Genomic DNA, 22,223 nt, shown 5'->3' with positions numbered 1-22,223 from the left:
TACCTCCACTACTTCATGAACACGGAAGTAAAGATGTATAAAAAGGGGCTGTTTGAACTGCTCAGTACGGCAGTTGGTGGAGCGCAGACTCCCCTGTCGTCCAGCGCTGTTTTTGCTCATATTCTACTTGCTATAATTAATAACATTCTAATTGGATTATGATCCGTTGTGGTCTCAATTTATAACACTGACCATCAGCCTGCGGGCACTGGGACCATGCCAGCTCTCCTAGGAAAGGGTGCTCCCATGGGATCAGTCACACTCACCATCACACCCTTCACCCATCCAAAGCGGATGGGCTCCAGTGCAAGGTCTCTGCCCAGCTCCCCTGGTGCTTCCTCTGGGCTGGCCTCAATCAGCCCATTGCTCTGCTGTGGGTCAGACACGGATGCACAGAGGTGACCTGGGTCCAGCTGAGGGGACAAGGGGGAGGCAGGTGAGGGGGGGAAGGCAGCCAGGTGTCCCCAGGAGTGTAGACCTCTGGAGAAAGCTGGGATATCCCTCTGCCTTCTCCTAGGGCCTTCCCAGAGATGTGCGCATCGGCACAGCACCAGTTATGGCACCAAGAAGCATGAGATGAAGAGCCACAACCACAGAGGCATCCCAGGAACAAGTGGTACAGGCTATGGGATGCTGAATCCCACCTTACCTTGAGGATAGAGTGCAGGTTCATCAGCAAAGGTCTGCCTTTCCCAGTGTCTCCCACCCTCTTGCTGTTGGCGTAGTACTCATAGGTGGGCATGACGTCCACTGTGTTGTACCTGAAGGTCCTGGTGCAGAGGGTGCTGCCCAAGAGCTGGGTGAGTTCTGTCACAACTGGAGCCCTTGGTGAGCACATAGAAACCACGACCACCCTCCTCCATGTCCAAGAGGGTGCTGATGGTGAAGTAGCCGCTGTAGTGGGCTGGAGGCAGCTCTGTGATGGGCAGCTCAGCCATTGCCCTGGCCCAAGGGACCTGCCAGGAGAGGGATGGGGCAGAGAGGGGCTCTCCAAGGCTTTATACCTAGCAAAACTAGAGTGAGGAAACCAGCACCCACCAACTGCTGCTGCTAATGGGGGAAAAGGAATTGGCTTGAATCACCCCGAGCTGGTCAGGGAAAAAAAAAAAAAAAAAACTAGCTGGAAGGGATATCAAACGTGCTGTAATTGGTATCCCTGCCTCCCAGCACTCGATGGGGTGGCGATAACAGATTTGAGATTAAGTCCAAGGACAGATCAGAAGAGAAATGTGGTGTGGAATTTGCCTCCAGCCCTGACCAAGAACATTCATTTCCCACTGGGATTTATTATGGAAAATGGGAGCAAGACTCCCATGCACCCTCACCTTCCCTGGGATACTGCCCCAGACCCTGCAGATCCTGTAAATCGGCTGGTTTTGTGGCACTGAGCTGTTGCAGACATGGGGAGGGAAACAGATCCTTTATCTCAGAGTGAAACCAGGGGAAAGTGGGGAGTGCGATATAAAGGGATACCCCCACTAGGGCTCAGATGCTGGGGGCTGGAAGGGGGCTGGAGAGGCTGGAGAACACGGAGCAGTGACAGCCATAGATTCCCTCCATGACTGCCCAGGGCTGGGAGTTGGCAGCTCTCTGTTGCCAGGCAGCTGATGCCCACATCCCACAGCCCCCTTCTCCTGAGCCCTGGGAGGAGGAACTACTGAGCATCCAGGGTTCAAAATTGCCCCAAACCCCATCCCTGACTTAATAAACCACTTAAACCCTTCCCCACATCACAGAAAACATGAGCTGAGGTCAAACTGCCACTCAGTGCCCACCTTGCAGCCACGAGGAGGTGAGGATGGGGGAAGGATGGGATAGTTACAGATGACATCAGCAAAGACGGCAAATAAGGCAATAAAATGTGAGGGCAGCCTATTTGAGTTTCAGCCCTGTGTGGCTTTGCAAGTGAATGAAAAATTCAGGTTACCCCTGGCTGCCTTCTGCACTCATGCACAAACACTAACCTGCTTTTTGAGGACTCACTTCACCCCCCTTGATTGTTTATGTGTGAACAGACACCATCCATAACTGCACGAGCCCCACATGGGCTAGTATGGATCCATTACCCAGGGAAGCCTTGGGTGATATGGTTTAGTGTGAGGTGTCCCTGGCCATGGCAGGGTGGCTGTAACTAGATGATCTTAAGGTCCTTTCCAACCCTAACTACTCTGTAATTCTATGATTCTATGAGCTGAGGACAGGCAGCACTGCCTGCAGCATGGCTCAGCCCTCACAGCACCCCAGCATCCCAGTGCAGAATATCCCAATCCTCCCCTTCTGACTCCCAGCCTTGGAACAGGGAGAAGGGTGAAATGGGGACAAGGAAAAAGCATCACTCCAGCATCCCCTGCAACACCTCCTGCAAGGTGAGGCGGACACTAGCAGCACCTGCTTCTAAGAGCAACAGAGCTGGCAAAGGACTCAGATCACAAGTCTGATGAAAAATGGCTGAGGGAACGGGGGGGGGGGGGTGTTAGTCTGGAAAAGAGAAGGCTCAGGGGGGACCTTACCAACTACCCAAAAGGAGGATGGAGGCAGGAGGTGGCTGGACTCTTCTCCCAAGGAACAATGAAGGTTTAGATTGGATATTAGGAACAATTTCTTCATAGAGAGGGTGATCAGGTACTGGAACAGGCTGCCCAGAGAAGTGGTGGAATCACCATCCCTGGAAGTGTTCACAAACCACGTAGACGAGGCCCTCAGTGACATGTTTTAGTGATGGTCCTGGCAGTGCTGGGGGAACTGTTGGACCTGATGATCTTAAAAGTCTTTTCCAACCCAGTTGATTCTATGATTCCTCTTGCAACAACAGATGCAGCAGTAGACTCATACCCAGCAGAAATAGCTTTATTTTAGAGCCTTGCATTCCATCAAAACCACTAACTTGCCCAAACCAGCATGAATCCCAGTCTCTTAAACTGGGGATGGGTGTCTGTTAAACACAGCACAGTCAAAGATGTTCCAGCAGAGACAGTAGTTCTCCAGATGCCAGGCAAAGAGTGAAGCGTGTGGTATGATGCCACCCTGGTGTAGTGAAATAGCCGGATAGTAGGATGCACTTGTCGTCGGCCTGATTCACAACACCAGCTGCAGCACCAATACCGGGTCCTGTGGTGTGGGGAGCAGGAGGGGAATGCTCTCTGGCACATCCTGCCAGCCCCTCCACTCATTCAGTGAAGAGGTGCCAAGATGTTTCTTCAGGGCATCCCCTTGCTTCCAGCCAACCCCCTGGATCAAAACAAACAGAGCACAGTGCAATACTTTACATGTAGCTTTACATGTTCCAACAGGCCTTTAATGAAGTTTTAATGGTCCTGTTTCCATCCCCATGGAAGAGGGAACCTACTACCCTAGGCGTCACAGGCCATGCAAATGATGCAGGGGCTTGGCACTGCAAACCCACCTCACAGAGTGGGGCTCCATTTCTCAGCACTGCAGGGAAGGAAGCCCGGGAAGAGAAAATAGATGGTTATTCAGGCAACTGCTGGCCACCTCACCTGATGGGGACAAAAGGACCATTTCCCATCCTCTTCCAGGCACCATTTCCATCCTTCAAGCTTCAGACCCAGACAGAAACAGGGCAAAAATTCTGGTACAAGGACATGAACAGCAGCAGTATTTAAGCACTGTCCCACCCCAGGGACACAGAACTGGAGTTATCAATATCACCTTCTTCTCTCCAGGCTAGAAGGAAAGCAGCTTGCTTCCTTGAGAGGATGGGGCTCATTAAAGTTGGGGAGATAACTGTTGAGAAGGTAACAAGAATAAAAAAATCATTAAATTATTTTTTTTAATACAATCCCTTCAGCTACTGCAAGGAACAAGGTCCAAGTGCTATCTTAGACAAATGCAGGTGGTGGGAGACCATGGGGGAGAAGAGAGAAGCCCCCTCATTCAGCAGGTATGCTTCATCCAGTGGGTCTGGAAAACACAACAAAACAATCAGGATTGAGATGCAGAATCTGCTACCAGCACGGAAATCCAAGACAAGGCCAAGGAGCAGGAACATCTTATACAGGGTGTAGGTATTAATCAATTCAACAAGGGCAAGTCTTGCATCTGGGGAAGAACAATCCCATGTACAGGTTGGGGGTTGACCTACTGGAAAGTAGTGAAGGGGAAAGGGACCTGGGGGTCCTGGTGGATAGGAGGATGACCATGAGCCAGCAATGTGCCCTTGTGGCCAAGAAGGCAAATGGCATCCTAGGGTGCATTAGAAAGGGTGTGGTTAGTAGGGCAAGAGAGGTTCTCCTCCCCCTCTACTCTGCCTTGGTGAGGCCGCATCTGGAGTATTGCATCCAGTTCTGGGCCCCTCAGTTCAAGAAAAACAGGGAATTGCTTGAAAGAGTCCAGCGCAGAGCCACAAAGATGATTAAGGGAGTGGAACACCTCCCTTATGAGGAGAGGCTGAGGGAGCTGGGTCTAACATCCTCCCACATGACATCCTTGTATCTAAATGGGAGACACATGAATTTGCTGGATGGACACCCAGTGGACAAGGAATTGGCTGGATGACTGCACGCAGAGAGTTGCGGTCAGTGGCTCTATGTCCAACTGGAGACCAGTGACGAATAGTGTCTCTCAGGGGTCGGTGTTGGGGCAGACCCTGTTCAACATCTTTATCGGTGACACAGACAGCGGGATCGAGCACCCTCAGCAAGTTTGCTGACGACACCGAGCTGTGTGGTGCAGTCAACGTGCTGGAGGGAAGGGATGGCATCTAGAGGGACCTGGACATGCTGGAGAGGTGGCCAACCTCATGAAGTTCAGCAAAGACGAGTGCAGGCTCCTGCCCCTGGGTCAGGGCAATCCCAAGCACAGCTACAGGCTGCGTGGAGAAGTGATTCAGAGCAGCCTGAGGAGAAGGACCTGGGGGTCGGAACATGAGCTGGCTTCAGAGTGCGCTTGAGCCCAGAAACCCCCTGTGTCCTGGGCTGTATCACCACCAGCATGACCAGGAGGTCAAGGGAGGTGATCCTGCTCCTCCACTCTGCTCTCATGAGACCCCCACTTGGAGCACTGGGTAGAGTTCTGGTGTCCTCAACAGAAGGACGTAGAACTGTTGGAGCAAATCCAGAGGAGGGCCATGAGGATGCTAAGGGGGATGGAGCAGCTCCTGTACAAAGACAGGCTGAGAAAGTTGGGGCTGTTCAGCCTGGAGAAGAGAAGGCTGCGTGGAGACCTCATAGCAGCCTTCCAGTATCTGAAGGGGGCCTACAAGGTTGCTGGGGAGGGACTCTTGATCAGGGCCGGTAGCAATAGGACAAGGGGTGATGGGCTTAAAGTGAAACAGAGGAAGTTCAGGTTAGCTAGAAGGAAGAAATTGTTCCCTGTGCAGGTGATGAGGCACTGGCACAGTTTGCCCAAAGCAGTGGTGAATGCTCCATCCCTGGTTGTGTTCAAGGCCAGGTTGGACGGGGCTTGAGCACCACGGTCTTGTGTGAGGTGTCCCTGCCTGTGGCAGGGTGTTGGAAGTAGATGATCTTAAGGTCCTTTACAATCCAAACCGTTCTATGATTCTGTTCTTTAGCTTGGAGAAGAGGAGACTGAGGGGTGACCTCATCAGTGTTTACAAATATGTAAAGGGTGGGTGTCAGGATGATGGAGCTAGACTTTTTTCAGTGATACCCAGTGATAGGACAAGGGGCAATGGGTGTAAACTGGAGCATAGGAGGTTCCATGTTAACATCAGGAAGAACTTCTTTACTGTAAGAGTGACAGAGCACTGGAACAGGTTGCCCAGGGGGGTTGTGGAGTCTCCTACATTGGAGATATTCAAGGCCCGCCTGGACAAGTTCCTGTGTGATGTACTCTAGGTTACCCTGCTCTTGCAGGGGGGTTGGACTAGATGATCTTTCAAGGCCCCTTCCAACCCTCGGGATTCTGTGACTGTGTAGCCAGTGGAGCCATGTGTACACCAGGGTAGCAGCGTGGGCACCATGGTGAAAACAGTTAGATTAATGCTATGGGGATAAAAAAAAAAAACAAACCAAAATCAAAAACCCCAAAGACACCAAGCTGAGAAGATAGGACCCACCAACACCAGCTCTGCAGCAGAGTTTAGGAGGGGTCCCTAAGGCATTTTTCAGCAGTTTCCTGCTTGTCAGAAAACCTGTTAATTTTCACGTGAACTGGTTGTCTTCCCTTAGCTCAGCTGAGTTGTTACAAGTAGCCCATGGTTAACCCCTGGGCAGAGCATTAATGTTGTTTTTTCTTCCCAACTGGACAGGTAACATAGGGCACTGTAGTGAGTATTTCCAGATTTCCATGACACCCTGCAACTCCCTTGTAAATCCAAACCCCACCGACTTGGACCTTGTTCAAAGGATGTGTAGACTGTAAAGCTTTCAGAGCTGCCATGCTGATACTGCAGCACTTGGGGATGTTTCATGACTGATAAGCCATACAAGCCATGAAAAACCGACTTAGAGACTCCGTGTATCTCTGTTGTGGCCATACCAGGACAGGACATCCCGTGCTCTCAAAGCAAACACCTTCTCACTTTTTCCTCAGCTCTCCTCCAGCAAAACAAGAACGAGCTGCATCTGACTCAAGCTACCTGTGTCTCAGCTACCTGGAGAATCTTTACTGCTGAGGATTAGTCCTGGAGTAGGAGAAAGCAGATGGAATTATCCTAAATTTAAGCTTTGGCATCCATCTGTACTTTTTTCTTGTATAAAAGGGCAGAGCTCCACTGACTTATTTGTCAGCTTATACTAAAAATAAATTCAGCTCAGATAAATATCTACAGCTCTGCTGCAGGCTGTGCCTGGCAAACTACAAATACCAACCTGCTCAGATGTTGCTGGCCACTATCATGGTTTTGTGATGAACTTAGTGACACCCAAAAAAACCCTTCTAGCAGGTGAGCTGTTTAGAAAACCAAGTCTAAGGCTGCACGTTAGCACAGTCAGAGCGTGATGGTCCAACGGGTTCACAAACATCACTTCAGCAGCAGGTCAGAACCCTGAGGGAACAGAACCAGTTTTTTTTTTTTTTTCTCCAGCAGATTAAGCATGGGGTAGAGAGAAAAGAGTGACATCTGGAAAACCACAGGGGTGCCTTATTCAGCAAAGCTCCATTGTGTGTGCAGCAAAGCCCTTAAGAGTCATGCAGAGGAGAGCCAGGCTTGCAAAAGCCAGGCCTAGGTGTGGAGCTGGAACCTGCTGCTCTGAGGAATGTGGGGAGACAATGGGCTGGAATTTTTACCACCTGCAGGGACCCAAGAAGAAACCACAGGGCAATCAACAAGAAATTATTTAATTCCAACTATCTTTGGCAGCTTCCCCATAACCTCTCACATCTTGTCTGAAACAGGGCTGGGTCTTTCCAGGGTTAGTCTCACACTTTGACTCCCTGGGGTTTATTTCCTCTGTCCGTCCATCACAGAAGGACCATCTTGGCTGTCAGAAGTATGAAATGATGCAGTTTCTGCTTGGCTTAGAAGGGAGCAGAGGCTGGAGTCACAACCGCTGAGCACAAAGAGAGCAAGTGGCATGCAGCCATCAATTTTCTCTTTTACTAACACTCATGAAGGCTGAGAAGCACCAGGAAGCATCTGCTACAGCCATCCTCAAGGGGCAGACAGAGAAAGGGCAACATGCTGTTTTGAAAAGGTTCCCAGGTTCAAGGCTTGACATCAGAAATGTTCTGGTGAGGCAGCATGATAGCTCCACTGAGCAGGGGATAGGCAAAAGATAGAAGAACAAGGTCCTGCAAACAGCAGTGGGAAGAGCTGAGCCCCAAAGGACCTCTCTGCCTCTGCACAAAGGGTGGAGGGAAGAGGAAATCACAGTGGGGACAGATGGCCTTTACCCTTCCTGAATAGACTCCATAAACACTGTCCCTCTCCTGCTCAGGTCAACAGTTGCCTGAGGCCAGGTACAGCCTCACCAGCCTCTCTGTACATGGGGTGATTTGATGCCAGGAGTAACTCAGGGACAGGGGCTGAGTCCCAGCAAGGAAAACCACCACAGGAGCAGGGTTTATCTCACAGGCCCATACCTGGGGCAACCATAGCCCAATCAGGACTGTCTGCAGCTATCAAAAAAGATGTCCTGTTCCACCACCTACTTTTTGGTAACCTGTTCCCTGGGGGTTGGATGACTTGGCAAGGGAGACATACCAAGCAGCATTCCTACACCAATATGCCAGAAATGTTAATGGATAATAAAGCTTTTCCACACTCACCTGTTGACATTTTGTTAGGCAATTCAATTCCCCTGCCCCAAATAACTCTTTCATAACTCACCAAATACCCTTCACTTGCAGGGTGCTGTCCAGATCTCTTTCAGCTTCCAGTGGTAAACCACCTTGACCATGCCAGAGGAGGACTTGGTGCCACACACATCCCCCGGCTCTGCTGCTGGTAGTTCCAGCAGCATTTGCTAATGCTGAGGGATATGGCTATGGGTGGCTTAGGAAGCCATCCTTTTGCTTCCTATCCAAAAAGTTTGACAAAATTTATGCTACAACATTTCTGGTAGAAAAAAGTAATTAGGAAATTGTCATCAAGTCACTCAAATATCCCTCTATGCTCTTAAACTCAGACACAGCAAAATGGTGATGAATTCTCTCCCACAATAGCTATTAATATGCACAGGCTGAAATCAGCCCATGTTTTGTTGCCTGTTCTACACCCAGAGCCACACATGTTTTCACATCCCAGGAAGGCAAAGGGCACACAGGCAAGACAGCAGCAGCACAAAGGGTGCATCCACAGGGAGCAGTGGGAGAAACGACCAACATTCCTCCCATTTAATTTCAAAGATAGGCACATATATTAAAGAGGAAAGCTTACACTACAACATGCTCTCTGAGGTTTTACATGGATTTATGGTAGCTCAAAACATTTAAAGCTAACCTTTTTTTAATGACACTCATTTCAGTGGGACTCGGGTTTCCCACTAAATTAATAGTAGTAATAACCACCCATGCCCAGTGCACCCACACTTGGACTTCTCTGGTGAACTTTCTTCCTTCCCCTTGTGAACTCTGCATGGAATAATTTTGAATGCAACTGGTTAAAAACTCACATGTCGATCACCAAAATCTCTCCTACCCAATATACCTGTTTCCAATCCCAGCTTCTCCTCCAAAACGGAGGACTTAATGGTTTAAGGTCCAACTTTAACTGTTGGATTTGATGATCTTAAAGGTATTTTCCAACCTAGTTGATTCTATGGTTCTATGAAAAGCTTCAGCTGAACTCTAGGATACACAGAGATGTGCACATCTGAGACACTGACCTGAGAGTTTAAACTCTGTTAAGCATAAAGGATTTCTGCAGCACACAGAACTCATCTGCACCACATGAACTCATAGACCACACAACATCATGGACTGACAGCATGTGGTGTATCAGAAACAGGTTTTCAACATTTAACATGCATTAAAAGAACAACCCCCCCCTAATTTCCAAGCTGTATGTTCAGCAAGCATTAAATCAAAGTTTTCTTCTCTACTTCCTCTTCTTCTACAAAATTGCTCTTTTACCTTCCTGCTGCAGATCTGACTTCTTCCTCTGCATAGCCCATTAATAAGCAAGAATAATTTTCTAAATAGAAACCAATTTAAAATAAAATGAATAAAAACATAAAACCACAAAAAAATCAGTGAAAAAGCAAATGTCAAAACCAAATAGAAATCAAAGAAATTTATTTCCATCAACAAAAATACAGAACACAAAACAATACTGATCCCACCAGTACTAAAGACAGGCACAGGCTGCTGCAACCCTGAGCAAAAGCTTCTCTGTTGATTCATAAGGACCTCCATTTGCACCAGTCTTGCATTCATGTCTCCTGATGCCCTGTAAGGGATCATCCCAGCAAACATGATCAGTGCACAGGCTTGAGATCAAAATTGCTAAAAACCAGAAAAATAGTCTGGTTACTTTAGCATCAAAAGCCCATAAGGAAAGCTGAGTTAGACATGAGTTAAACACTCACCTTTTCAAATAAGCAAATGTAAACTTTATTTCTCAGAGCTGCTCTCTGGATAATGTACCTCCACGTTTGAATTTTAAATTATTCAGGAAAAACATTTAAACAATGTGGGGCATTGCTGTACTGCAGCAATCTTGTCATTTCTGCATGAAGTGGGCTTTCCCAGGGCAACAGTACTCCTTCCCACCTTGCAAAGTCTAAAGCTGACCCTGCTGAAAGGCAGCATTAACACCCTCAAAACATAAGCTAGAAACAAACCAGTGTTGCCACATGCACCTGGAGATCTCCAGCATCCCAACAACATACCAACAAGGGGCAATGGGTGTATACTGGAGTATAGGAGGTTCCACATTAACATCAGGAAGAACTTCTTTGCTGTAAGAGTGACAGAGCACTGGAACAGGTTGCCCAGGGAGGTTGTGGAGTCTCCTACATTGGAGATATTCAAGGCCTGCCTGGACGAGTTCCTGTGTGATGTACTCTAGGTTACCCTGCTCTTGCAGGGGGGTTGGACTAGATGATCTTTCGAGGTCCCTTCCAACCCTTGGGATTCTGTGATTCTGTGATTCTGGAACATGATGAAAACAGATGCACCAAGTACACCCAGAGACCTTTGCCTAAAGTAACCAAACCCCTTTTTGAGAAGGCTATGTAACAGCTGAAGGAATTCAGGGATAATTGGTTAGTTTATTAAAACCATTAGTAAATTAAAAGAAAATTCCTGTAACTGGTAGAGGTCAGGAGAACACAAAAAGCCTGCATCCCTAAGGAAAACTGTGCAGACTATTTTGATTGCTTACAGTGTTTTCTTCTTAAATATTAAGCATCTCTAAATTACTGCACTAGAAGATCCTGCTGGTCAAATCTTCGTTTAATCTACAGACTGCAGGGAAAGCTAGAGCAGCTTTGGGTGCTGCAGGCGTGTGGATGGTAAATCTGACAGCAGGAGTTTTACAAACTGAGAAGTGACCAAAGCCCATTACATGGCTAGCCACAGTTATAAACACCATCCCTGAGGCACATCTGGGCAATTCTACTCCTTTTCCAGTGTGATGTTAAACCACTTGGTTATTCAATAGCAACAGAGGAGCTTTGGAAGCTGACAGTGGAAAAGCTGGGATGCTCATCTGCTTGTTTCAAGACACTATCTAAATGTGACTGCTTCAGCTAGGCAAAAATCTTTCAACTTCACACATGGGGCAAAAAAAATAAGTTTTCTTTATTACTGAGCTCACAGCCATTTAATGTTCCAGTTCCATTATCTGTCTGAAGGAAAGCTGTGACTGTCTACAAAGCTCAGTGGCCTGGCTGAAATACAGAGCAGAGTTCCCATCTTGCACTGCATTCCTATCTGATTGAGGATGGGTGGATACCTGGAGCTGCAGAGGAGCAATGCAGCAGGAGACACCCCTCCCTTTCTTAAGCGCTGCAGCTGAGGAATGCCAGGAGACAGCACAGCACATCTGCAGTGCCTCTGGAGTAAGCAGCAAACCTGAGACTGACCCGATTGCTCAAAGCTCCCAGGATAGTTTCCCAAATGCAAATTAACACCTAGTTAACAAGGTCAAAGAGGTAGTAGATGGGGAAAAAAAAAGAAATGTCAAGGTGTCCAGCTCTTTGGAATTAAAATGTTAAGAGGCAAAACCTCCCACTGTGACTAAGGCAGGCTTGGGAGAAGCCTGAGTTACCATTTCCTTTACCTTTTTTGGCAGCAATGATACTAAAGCTGGACTATTTTAAAAAAGCAAAACAATAGTTGAGAAAGAACAAACAGGTTTAACCAAGGTTAAGAGTGGCCTGGAGGTCTAGATGTTCTATTGGCTGTAATTACTTCATGAATGTTTGAATCACTTGTGATTTAAAATAAAACCACAAATAAAAATAATTCAATTCCTTTCATGACCTAATTTTGCCACTCAGATAATGCCCTTGGGCTGCTCCAGAGAGTTTGCCACCCCAGATCAGGGCAGGGAACAGATGACATTGCTGTCAGGCACTCACAGCATCTGGGTCAGGGCTGTCACTGCAGCCATGGTTTCCAGAGCTGCAAACTGGGCTTGCTGCTATCTCTGCTTGAAATATGGACAAATGAGATATGATATATGAAATATGACAAAATGGATCAGGCCAAGTGGGACAGGACTTAAAAGACTCAAAGTACAGCTTAGGCAACTTCATTTTGAAATAAAATGCATCAAATGCCAGCTCTGACTCCAAACCTGATAATTTCTAAATAAACCCCATTTCATCTCTGAAGTGGGACAGGAGCTGTTCTAGCAGAGAGCATTACTGGTTAAGGGGGCTCCAGCAGTACTATTCCTCTCCATCCTGCCCTTGGTGCTGGGTTCACACTGTTCCTGCTGAAGCTCCTCTAGTCCCTGCCCATCACAGCAGGATCCCACTTCTTAGGGTGGTCAGCAGACCAGTGCTCCACTCCAGAGGGCAAACTTGAGAGCTGTGTGTTCCTAATCTGGGGGACTCTTACCTGCTACATGGAATAAGTCTCAGACTTACAAACAGCTAGTACATCATGTTTTCAAATCCTTCTGATGAACAGAGGGATTTGAATCTCTCTGCTCCAATGGTTCTAGAGAAAACCCAGGATTTCAAAGACCTACTCAAGAAAAGGTCATTTTTCACTCACACTGCCTACTGGGCAATGTGCTGAGGTTGTTAAACTTCTGGAAGAACCCAATTTCCCCTAAAATTTGCTTCCCTGTGGAAAAAGGAAAAGCTGCCTTTGTGTCCCAGAGAAGGTCTAAAGAAAAATTCTTGCCAAGCACAGCCTCCAGAAGCTTGGGACTGTTCGAGGTGAATTAGGATTTTTTGTTGAAGAAATACCTCTCTTCTCACACTCAAAGTACCCTCATTTTGTCCCACCACTAAAATCCCCTGACATACTTCTCAGGCAGGGACACTGAAGTCATCTAGATTCCTTGCTCCTGCAGTCTTGGGGAAAATTCTTCAGGGTAAGAAAAAAGGGGAACACATGCTGATCCCATCACCAATCAGCTCAACAATCTTTGGTCCTAGTATTCCTACCAAGATGACAACCAACAGCATTACACCCCTATGGAGATGGTAAATGCTTCTATGTAAGGCACAAAACTGAAATCACCAAACCAAAATAAACAGCTCACTCAGAAAGCAGGGAGCTAAGGCTGTTTGCTCAGCACCAACCTTGTGAACACACTGAGCAGGCTGCCTGGGACTTCTTCATACATGCACAATTTAAGGTGGGAGAAGCCCAAGCAGCATGCATCCCTCTCTGATGTTGCTGATCTAGAGTACCAGCACAGCTGCCAGGCAGGATCCTGTAGCTCTCACACAGACTGTACCCCAAAGACAAAAGCTGCATCATTACTTGAGACTTTAATTTTTTAATGTACTTTACAAATGCTGCTAAGACTTTTACCAATATTGCAATTTACAGATCAAAGGCACTTTTTCAGATGACCAAGGCCTGGAATAAAGCTGTCTGTGGCCCAAGTTGGTTTTCATTCTCAAAAGGAGCTGATATTTTTTTCCTAATCTGTAATATGGGATGAGTGGTTTGGCTTTGGTGTTCAAGTGCCTGTGGCAGCTTCAACTGAACAAGAGCTACAAGCCCAAACCTGAGGACAGCTAAGTTGAGAACCCTTCTGCTCAACACAGCATGTTGACAAGCCATTGCCTGCAAATCTGGCTGTGCCCTTTAAGTGATGCCTATTTTGAGGCTTGCTGAAGGCACACACCCTATCAGTGGGTGGGGGAGATGCTTCAGCACCTACTCTAGCACTAGTGTCATCAAACTCACTGTTGTCAGCCATTTAAACCAGTTAGCTGGATCACATACCATCACACCTGGAAGCTGCAGAGCAGCAGACCACCACAGGCAAACTACTACAGCCATTCACACCAACTGACTGTACTTGAGCATCTGGGTATATTGCCCACAGACACTCTGAAAATATCAGCCCACATCACTACAGAAGCAAGCCAAGGAGAGGAGTCAAAGAAGCCTTTCCACCACAAATCAGTTACGCATGAACAAGGCACTAACTCAAGCAAAAGGAGTGGAACCCAGATTCTGGAAAAATAGCAGTTCATTTGTCAAGGCAGCAATACCAACCATCCTAGACCCTGCACTGTCCACATCTATTAACCATTTAAGATCCCACCAAGAAGCAAACTGAACACGTTTTCTCTCTTGCTAGGTGATGGATATATAGTGTAATATATCTTAATTAGCTCACTGCCATTTAGAGCAATATCCTGTCTTTACACAAAGCTGAAGTTAGTATTGAGACTACTCTTTCATAAATAACCAAGCAAACTGTGTAGACAAAGACTAAGTAAATGAGCAAGTAAAAATTCAAGACCATTAGAGATTCACAGTTATTTGAAGCCAAATCCCTTGAAACCAGGGGAAAAAGGAAGTAGAAAACTTGTCAAACAGTGAGGATTATAATCTTACCGAATCTCTGTCTTCCATTACCTGCTGGGGTCTGGCAGGAGTGGCTGGGCTTGTGCCTTTCATCCTCTTATACTGGGTGAATAAAATATTCATGATTGCAAGCAGGACCTCAGATAAATTGTGCCTGATCTACACAAGGAAGCAGAAAAATAAAGACATTGCAATGAAGAGTAGGTTGACAGAATAATTACATCTGCTACACAACATCAGAAAACCAAGCACTGATAACTATGGTTGATATTTACTCATAGAACATCCAAACATTTAATAGTTACTCCTACTGTGACTGCATCACCTAGCAAAAAAAGTTACCCAGAGTTTTGAGACATCTGCTAATACTCAGATACACAAATTGCTCAAAGAAACACATTTTTTAAATTCCTATGGCACTGCAGCACCTTCTAAGTCATTGTCGTGGACACTCATTAAATATAGTTTTTCTTTTAAGTGATGCTATTTGAGACATTCTGGGCATTAGGAAGGCTGCACTTCAAGCAGAACTCTTGAAACTTACATCAAAGGTCCTGGCAATGTGACCAGAATGATATTAATCAAAAAACATGATTAAGCCTAGTAGAAGGCAGAATGTGGAGTCAATGGATTTCTTTGCACTTATCCCCTGAGCTTTGTACCTGAAGGAAATTGGTTTACAATTTTGTTGCCATGTTGCACAATAATTTATAAATGTGCTTGTGCAATTCCTGGAAGCAGAGACATAGCTCAAGGACAGAAGTCGTCTAACAAAGGACAGCTTTAATGTTCCTTAACCAGGAGGCAGAATTTTCACAGGCTGTGGCTTTTAAAAATACTTTTACTCATTTTAGATTTCCATCTAATCCAGCATTTGTTTCCTTTTAAATGTTTACACTTTCCATATTCATGGGGAAAACAGTGACAGGAACCAGAGACCTGCAAGGCAAGTGCTGTACAAGCATATTTAACATGCTGGTTTACAGCAGACAATTCCCCAGTAGAACTACCTGCTTCAGGCAAGAAGTTAACTCTTAAAACTGGATTAGATGCTTCTGCGTGCTCTCTTGAGCCACACTTGCTAGGGGATGAAATAGAGGGCTGTCTGCTCTCACTCTTGACAGCACAAGGTCAGCAAGGAGCTCCTTCCTCAAGGTAATGGCAAGAGTGGTCAAGTACACAGAGGAGGAAGCCACAGCTTCTTGCCCTTTTCTGTTGGGTGTCTCCCTTGTTCCAAAATCATCACAGAAGGAAAGCTGCACTGCTACAGTGCTGTCTGCACTACAATACATGGGGAGCCATTTAATTAGCAAGAAGATGAGCTAATCAGAACCGTTCCGGCTTTGCAGTCATAGAATCATGAAGGTTTGCAGCTGTAAAGTGGCATTATTGAACAGTAATATTTAGCTCTCTCATCAAGATCAAAGCAAGTAGCAAAACAACAATGCTCATTACAGCCTTTGCTGAAGCTTAACCTCAAGCCATAGGTTTAATTCTCCTTAATGTCTGTTACCAAATGAGGCTCTTGCTAAGTCAATAAGGCACCACTTTTCACTCAATCAGCAGCCTGACTATATGAACCAAGGGCTGACTAAAGGAGTGACTGGCAAATGCCACTCGTCAAAAGAAGAAAGGCAAAGGCCTTTGACTGAAATCAATACATTTCTGTATTTACCTTCCTAATTTTGAAGGGCCAGCAAGCCTACTTGGTTTATTTTTATTCTCTTGCACCAGAATGGTTGAGGAAAAGCTGTAAGACATTTCTTACAGATATCCACATTTTGCTCTAGTAAAATATAGTAATTGTCCATGGCAGTCACTACACCAAAAGATTATGATTTTAAAAATCCCAAAGCTACTTTGCAATTACATCCTTTCAAAAACAGGTTATTCTTAACTTTTAGCTGCTAATGAATCTTTAGCACTGGCATGTCTCAAACACATATCCTAATTATCACACAGACACTGCAGGTGACATTCCTTTTGGTCACTGCCATTCCTCTCTTTTCTAAATACCACACAGTGCTTTCCTGAAGTAACAGGCTGTGTAAATGAGGTCCACTGGTTACATTAGCCATACACCCAGCTCAGTTTAAACATTTATTGGAGGAAGTCCAGAGGAGGGCACGAAGATGATCAGGGGGCTGGAGCACCTCCCGTATGAAGACAGGCTGAGAAAGTTGGGGCCGTTCAGCCTGGAGAAGGGGAGGCATGTGGTGACCTCATAGCAGCCTTTCAGTATCTGAAGGGGACCTACAAGGGTGCCAGAGAAGGACTTTTCATCAGGGCCTGTAGTGATAGGACAAAGGGTAATGGGTTTAAACTTAAGCAGGTGAAGTTCAGGTTAGATATAAGGTAGAAGTTCTTTACTGTGAGGGTGGTAAGGCACTGGAACAGGTTGGCCAAAGAAGTGGTAAAAGCTTAATCCCTGGAAGTGCTCAAGGCCAGGTTGGACAGAGCCTTGGGTGACATGGTCTAGTGTGAGGTGGCCCTGCCCATGGCAGGGGGGTTGGAACTGGATGATCTTAAGGTCCTTTCCAACCCAAACCGTTCTATGATTCTAAGATTCCTGTTTTAGCTTTCATTAAAGCAGCACTGAAATAAAGTTCAACTACTGAACTCACTGCTCTGCTGTTGCAACTCAGAACTTTGTAGCTCTTTCGTAATATTATTTCAAACAAGTGAATTGTGTGCAACGACTCTGCAACTGTTATGATATTTAACTTTAAAAATAATCTGAAACATACAATGCACTATATTTATGGCTCCTTAATAGACTGTCTCCAGCTGGCAATCCTACAGTTCCCTTTTCCTGATTCACCTACAGATAAAGCTTCTTGCTGAATTTACCTACCTTGCCCCTGAAGATTATGTTTCTGGTTTCAGTACTGCAAGCTGTAATGAGCAGGACAGGGTAAATTCTGACCTCTTCTCTGTCTTCCCAAATGCATGGGTGGAGTGCCACAGTCCTGGCAGCAAAAAGTCAGGAACTAATACCCTCCACCTTGTCTTACCTCTCAGCAATGGAATGGGCCATGTTCTTCAACCGCTCCTTGTTCAACTGGAGAGTGCTGATCTGGGGAATGACGGGAGTAAGGAGCTTGTTCATCAGTTCTAAAACTTTGTCAGGATTCTGTTGGTATCAAAGTTACACACAGATAAAAGGAACACAATGGGACTTGGTGTTTTAATCTCACTGAAAAAGCAGAAAGGTTTCATGCAGCAGTGCCTAATGCAAGCTCAGGGATGACTCCCTCCCGTAAAGGGTCAAGGTCATACTAGCTATGAGCAACATAATGCTGCTGGCCCATGTGGAAAAGTATTTTCCCCTAATTTTCCTCTAAAACAGTAGCTATGGTTGTATCCATTTTTATTTCAAATACATTTCAAAAGGAAAGAAGAGTACTCACTATAAAGCCCAGCTATTTTAGACTTCAAATCAACATCTATGAAATTGGAGAAGCACACTCCAGGTAAATAACTTCACTAGCCAGAATAAAATCATTCATGGGGCAATCTCTTCAAAAGGCCACAACTTCCAAGAACCAGGATGTCTTAAATCAGAATGGGTTGGAGTGCAAACCATCTGGGATTGCTCACCAAAACCCTGCTCCATGCAGCCAATGGCTCTGCTTTAACAGCAGCAGAAAAAAATCTGCTTGAATCATAGAATGGTTTGGGTTGGAAAGGACCTTAAGATCACCTAGTTCCACCATCCTGCCATGAGCAGGGACACCTTCCACTAGACTAGGTTGCTCAAGGCCCTGTCTAAACTGACCTTGAACACTGCCAGGGATGGAGAAAAGGCAATTCAATCTCTGAAATTAAATTTAAGCTCCTAATCACAGGGAAAATGTTTGGGGAAAAAATGGTGAGCCAGGTACATATTTAAGGCAGCACACAGAAGATATTTACCTTTACAAGGTCATAGAGTTTTGAAGCTTCTTCAAACAATCCTTTATTTTCTGCTACAGAAGCCACTTTGTTGATAATGGGTTTTGTGTCACTTGTAAACTTGTCTTTCACTCCAGGCTAAAGAGGTGAGACAAAAACAAAAGGAGAGAAATCACAAAAATCTCCTTAATATTCTGTCAAGGCAATGAATATTTTAAATGTTGGATTATTATTAGAATGGCCTGTATATTTCCATGGGAACACGCAAAAGGGACATGTCAAAAATAGAAAGGGCTCTTGTGAGACTTTCTCCCAGAGACAGCACTGAGACAACTGCAGATTCTCATTCATTCAAGATGACCCAGATAATGGATCAAATTCTAAATTACTTTAATTGCTGATGACACATTACAGAGGAGAAGAAAACACAAAAGATTTCAGCATATAATGTGCCAGGGTCTCCAGGGATGCTGCTTGTGTATATTGGCAAGACAGGATGTAAGTGAAATCTATATCATCTAGAAGAATTTATTTTATAACTAAGATTGCTGGTTTCATACCACAGAAACACAAGAATACATTTACGTTTAAAGGTAATTGAGTAAAGTCAAGAAAAACGGATTCACCACTAATGGTATAATCTAAAAACTATCTTACAAAGAACTATAAAATGAAAAAATATTTATAAAGATGACTGAGTTACCTTGCTCTCATGTGTGCAATCTCACTGCTTTTAAACTGAACAAAACAAAAACATCTAAAAGAAAATTGTGCCAGAAATAACTTTTGTGTGTGTGTATTCTTTTTTTTTCATGTTTGCAGCATGAGCCGTAATCTTAAAATTAAGATTTAAACAATTCTGGAGTCTGCTTTACACAGAAAGCTCCCAAAGTTGCCACAGCAAACAGGAAGCCTTCACTGATTATCTAAAATTCACATTCCCTCTCCTCTTTTCAGGTGAAACCTTAAGGTTTCCTTTATCTTCTGATCATGTAAGCTTATATTTTACTTTTAGATTACTGCTTTTACAGCAGAAATAAAGCCCATCACAACTAAAAATGGCTGCTCATTGATCCAATACTCACCCTCATCTATATGGAGAAGACAGATCAGTTGTGGCTATGTCTGGAGTCTGTTAGCCTTTGCTCCCTTCCCTACAAGAATTCATAATGGGCTGCAATACATTTCTTCTCTGAGGTGAATAAGGATAATGTTACATAGATAGTTTTCACATGCTCACCTCAGTTAACCTCAATCCACCACCCACCTCAATCACCTCAATCTCCCACCCACAAGCAAGCCATTTTTACTAATTACTTTTTACTACTGTGTATTAAATTCCATTTCCTACTGTAAAAATTAAATTCTGACCTCACTGAAGTTACCTGATGCCATTTGTTTTTTTAGTTACACTGGCTGTCTGCAAGGACACTCTTTCCCCTGCAGTTCCTGATCTGCCTTCTGTTGGGCAGGTCATACATTATCCTGTAAAAGGATCTCATACTTGGAGAACTTGTATGTACTCAAACACAGTAATAATTTGGCTAGTGAAAAATAAAAGCAAGATAGCCTCATTACTACCTTGGAAATCAGTTTGTACTTTTTATATAAAATTTAAATTCTCAACTCACCTTACCACTTGCATCATTTTCCAGCTTTCCAAGAATCATATCAAACTATATCCACACAGATGTAAAGGAAAAAGAAACAAAAACAGAGGGATGAATTGCACATATTTCACAATATATTTACTAAGTACAAAGATACAGTCATGGATGAATGAAAAACAGTGACTGATGTCAAGACTATTTGCATATTAACAACAGGAAAAAGAAAGTTAATAAATATCTTAAACACATGGTCATTGTGAGATCTCCCATCATCTACATCTGCATAAAGCAGAAAGAGTAAAATCTGTTTCAGACTGTCCTGCCTGATAAAGATTTCAATGAAGAAATGAATGCCAGTTTAAGTGAGGAAGGCAAAACATGGCCAAACATACCTCTCTGCTTTCAATTACTATTTCACTAAAGCAATGCAAGAACATGTTCTCTCTTTGGTTGTCCTTTTCATTCCTATAAAAGAAAGGGAAGGAGGAAGGTACTCCTGTTTTGGAGGACTTCTCAGATACTCTTTAATTATTCTCAATAGCTAGGAGAATATCTAGAGACATATATTAGCTCCTACTTGAGAAAGTAAAAATACTGCAGAGCTTCCCTTGGATCCACTGAATCAAACTTACAGGTGTAAAACATCAAAAGCTGCACAAAATTCAGACACCTGATGCCAGGAGGGTCACCAGCTTCATGGCTTACTGCTATGTCAGAAACACCACCATCAGAGAATCTAATGCCAGGTATTGTTTCTCAAATCTTCACCTCAAATTAGCCAGAGCCATGATCCAGAGCTCTAGTGCAAATAAAACAATTAACTTTTAGGAGACTGTGCTGATAAGCACTGCTTGTTTGATCAATTATACAGACCTGCAGTGTCTACACTTAGCATATTTATGGTGAGAGAAAGCAATTAATAATTTAGTACAGAAAAAGTACAAACAGCAGCAGTGTTGTTCACAGATGAATATTTACTCTGGATTGCTGGGAACAGACAGAACTCATTCATCATGCCTTCCTGAAATCTGCCATTGCTTTAGGGAAGCAAGAAATTGGAAAGAGGCCTAAGCAGAAAAGCAGAGCCCCAAGTAACACATCTCTCTGTGGTTTCTTACCACAGTCTTCTAGCAGCTGCTTCTGGAACTGTGATAATGTTAGTCAGTCTTGTGGAGAACTTGCACCATCATTATCAAAACACAACTGATTCAGCTAAAAAAGCCATAAAAAAAGCACACATATTTCAACTTTACCTTGCACAAGGGATGTACTTGTAAGATATTTGTTCCATCTGAAGCCCCTCCTAAGATTTGACAAATCAGTCAGAAATTACTTTTAGTCACAGTATCAGGTCGATCCATTGCTGGGAAGCAAAGATATCTAATGTAGCAACAGCTGAAATCCATGTAGATATAACACAGGGGTCCTTCTCTATCTGCCCATGCCATCAAACTCTGATGCAGGGAATCTGAACACTGAAACAGTAATTAAAAACAGCATTTTTTTTTACCCAGTCTTAACAAATACATCATTTTACTCTCTCTTTCAGATAAAGGGGAGAAATGGGTAATGACCAGTACCTATCATGCCCTCATCAAAACTATAAGCACTTTGGACTGCAGTAAACACTGAAAGTGTGTCATGGTTTAAGCCTATCCAATAATTCAGAACCACGCAGCCACTTGCTCACTCCCCCCCTTCTTTCTCCCCCTGCTCCTGGAGGGATGGAGAGGAGAATCAAAAGTGACTCCCACGGGCTGAAATAAGAACAGTTCAGTAACTAAGGTATAACACAAAACTACTACTGCTACCACCAATAATAATAATAATGATAAGGGAAATAACAAGGGAAGAGACTACAACTGCTCACCACCCGCCAACTGATACCCAGCCCGACCCGAGCAGTGATCTAGCCCTTCCAGGTAACTCTCCACAGTTTCAAAACTGGGCATGACAAGCTATGGTACACCTCTTTGGCTAGTTTGGGTCAGGTGTCCTGTCTCTGCTTCCTCCCAGCTTCCCCTCCTCCCTGGCAGAGCATGAGACTCAGAAAGTCCTTGATCAGAGTAAACATTACTTAGCAACAACTAAAAATATCAGTGTTATCAGCACTATTCCCAGGCTGAAAGTCAAAACCATAGCACTGCACCAGCTACTTCTTAGTAGAAGGAGAAAAATGAATGCTATAGCTGAACCAAGGAGAGTATCCACCTCTTATTCCATTCTTATACCATTCTTATACCATTCACGTCATGCTCAGATCCCACATTTTTCAATGTACCATCGCTTTTGTCTCATACATACACACACACACAAAGAGAGAGATATCATTCCTTAGTGCATGGA

The 22,223-nt window shown here is 44.6% G+C and overlaps 1 protein-coding gene and 1 pseudogene across 1 annotated transcript in view; both read right to left on the bottom strand.

Moving 5' to 3' along the window:
• LOC117438208 (breast cancer anti-estrogen resistance protein 1-like) overlaps positions 1-742 on the bottom strand; it is a 45,769-nt pseudogene extending 45,027 nt beyond the window's left edge.
• A 2,333-nt stretch (positions 743-3,075) lies between these two features.
• Positions 3,076-22,223, bottom strand: part of LOC117438207 (nuclear pore complex protein Nup93-like) — a 93,020-nt gene continuing 73,872 nt past the window's right edge. The window contains 8 exon segments of the mRNA XM_034073698.1: positions 3,076-3,228; positions 14,404-14,532; positions 14,918-15,035; positions 17,388-17,506; positions 18,289-18,405; positions 19,899-19,943; positions 20,270-20,342; positions 20,455-20,613. Of these exon segments, the coding sequence (XP_033929589.1) occupies positions 3,076-3,228; positions 14,404-14,532; positions 14,918-15,035; positions 17,388-17,506; positions 18,289-18,405; positions 19,899-19,943; positions 20,270-20,342; positions 20,455-20,613 (913 nt within the window).

The sequence above is a fragment of the Melopsittacus undulatus genome (assembly GCF_012275295.1).
Source record: "Melopsittacus undulatus isolate bMelUnd1 chromosome W unlocalized genomic scaffold, bMelUnd1.mat.Z SUPER_W_unloc_2, whole genome shotgun sequence".
In the NCBI taxonomy this organism is placed as follows: Eukaryota; Metazoa; Chordata; class Aves; order Psittaciformes; family Psittaculidae; genus Melopsittacus; species Melopsittacus undulatus.
The sequence above is the reverse complement of the archived record's forward strand: the minus strand, read 5'-3'. Positions and strand labels throughout refer to the sequence as shown.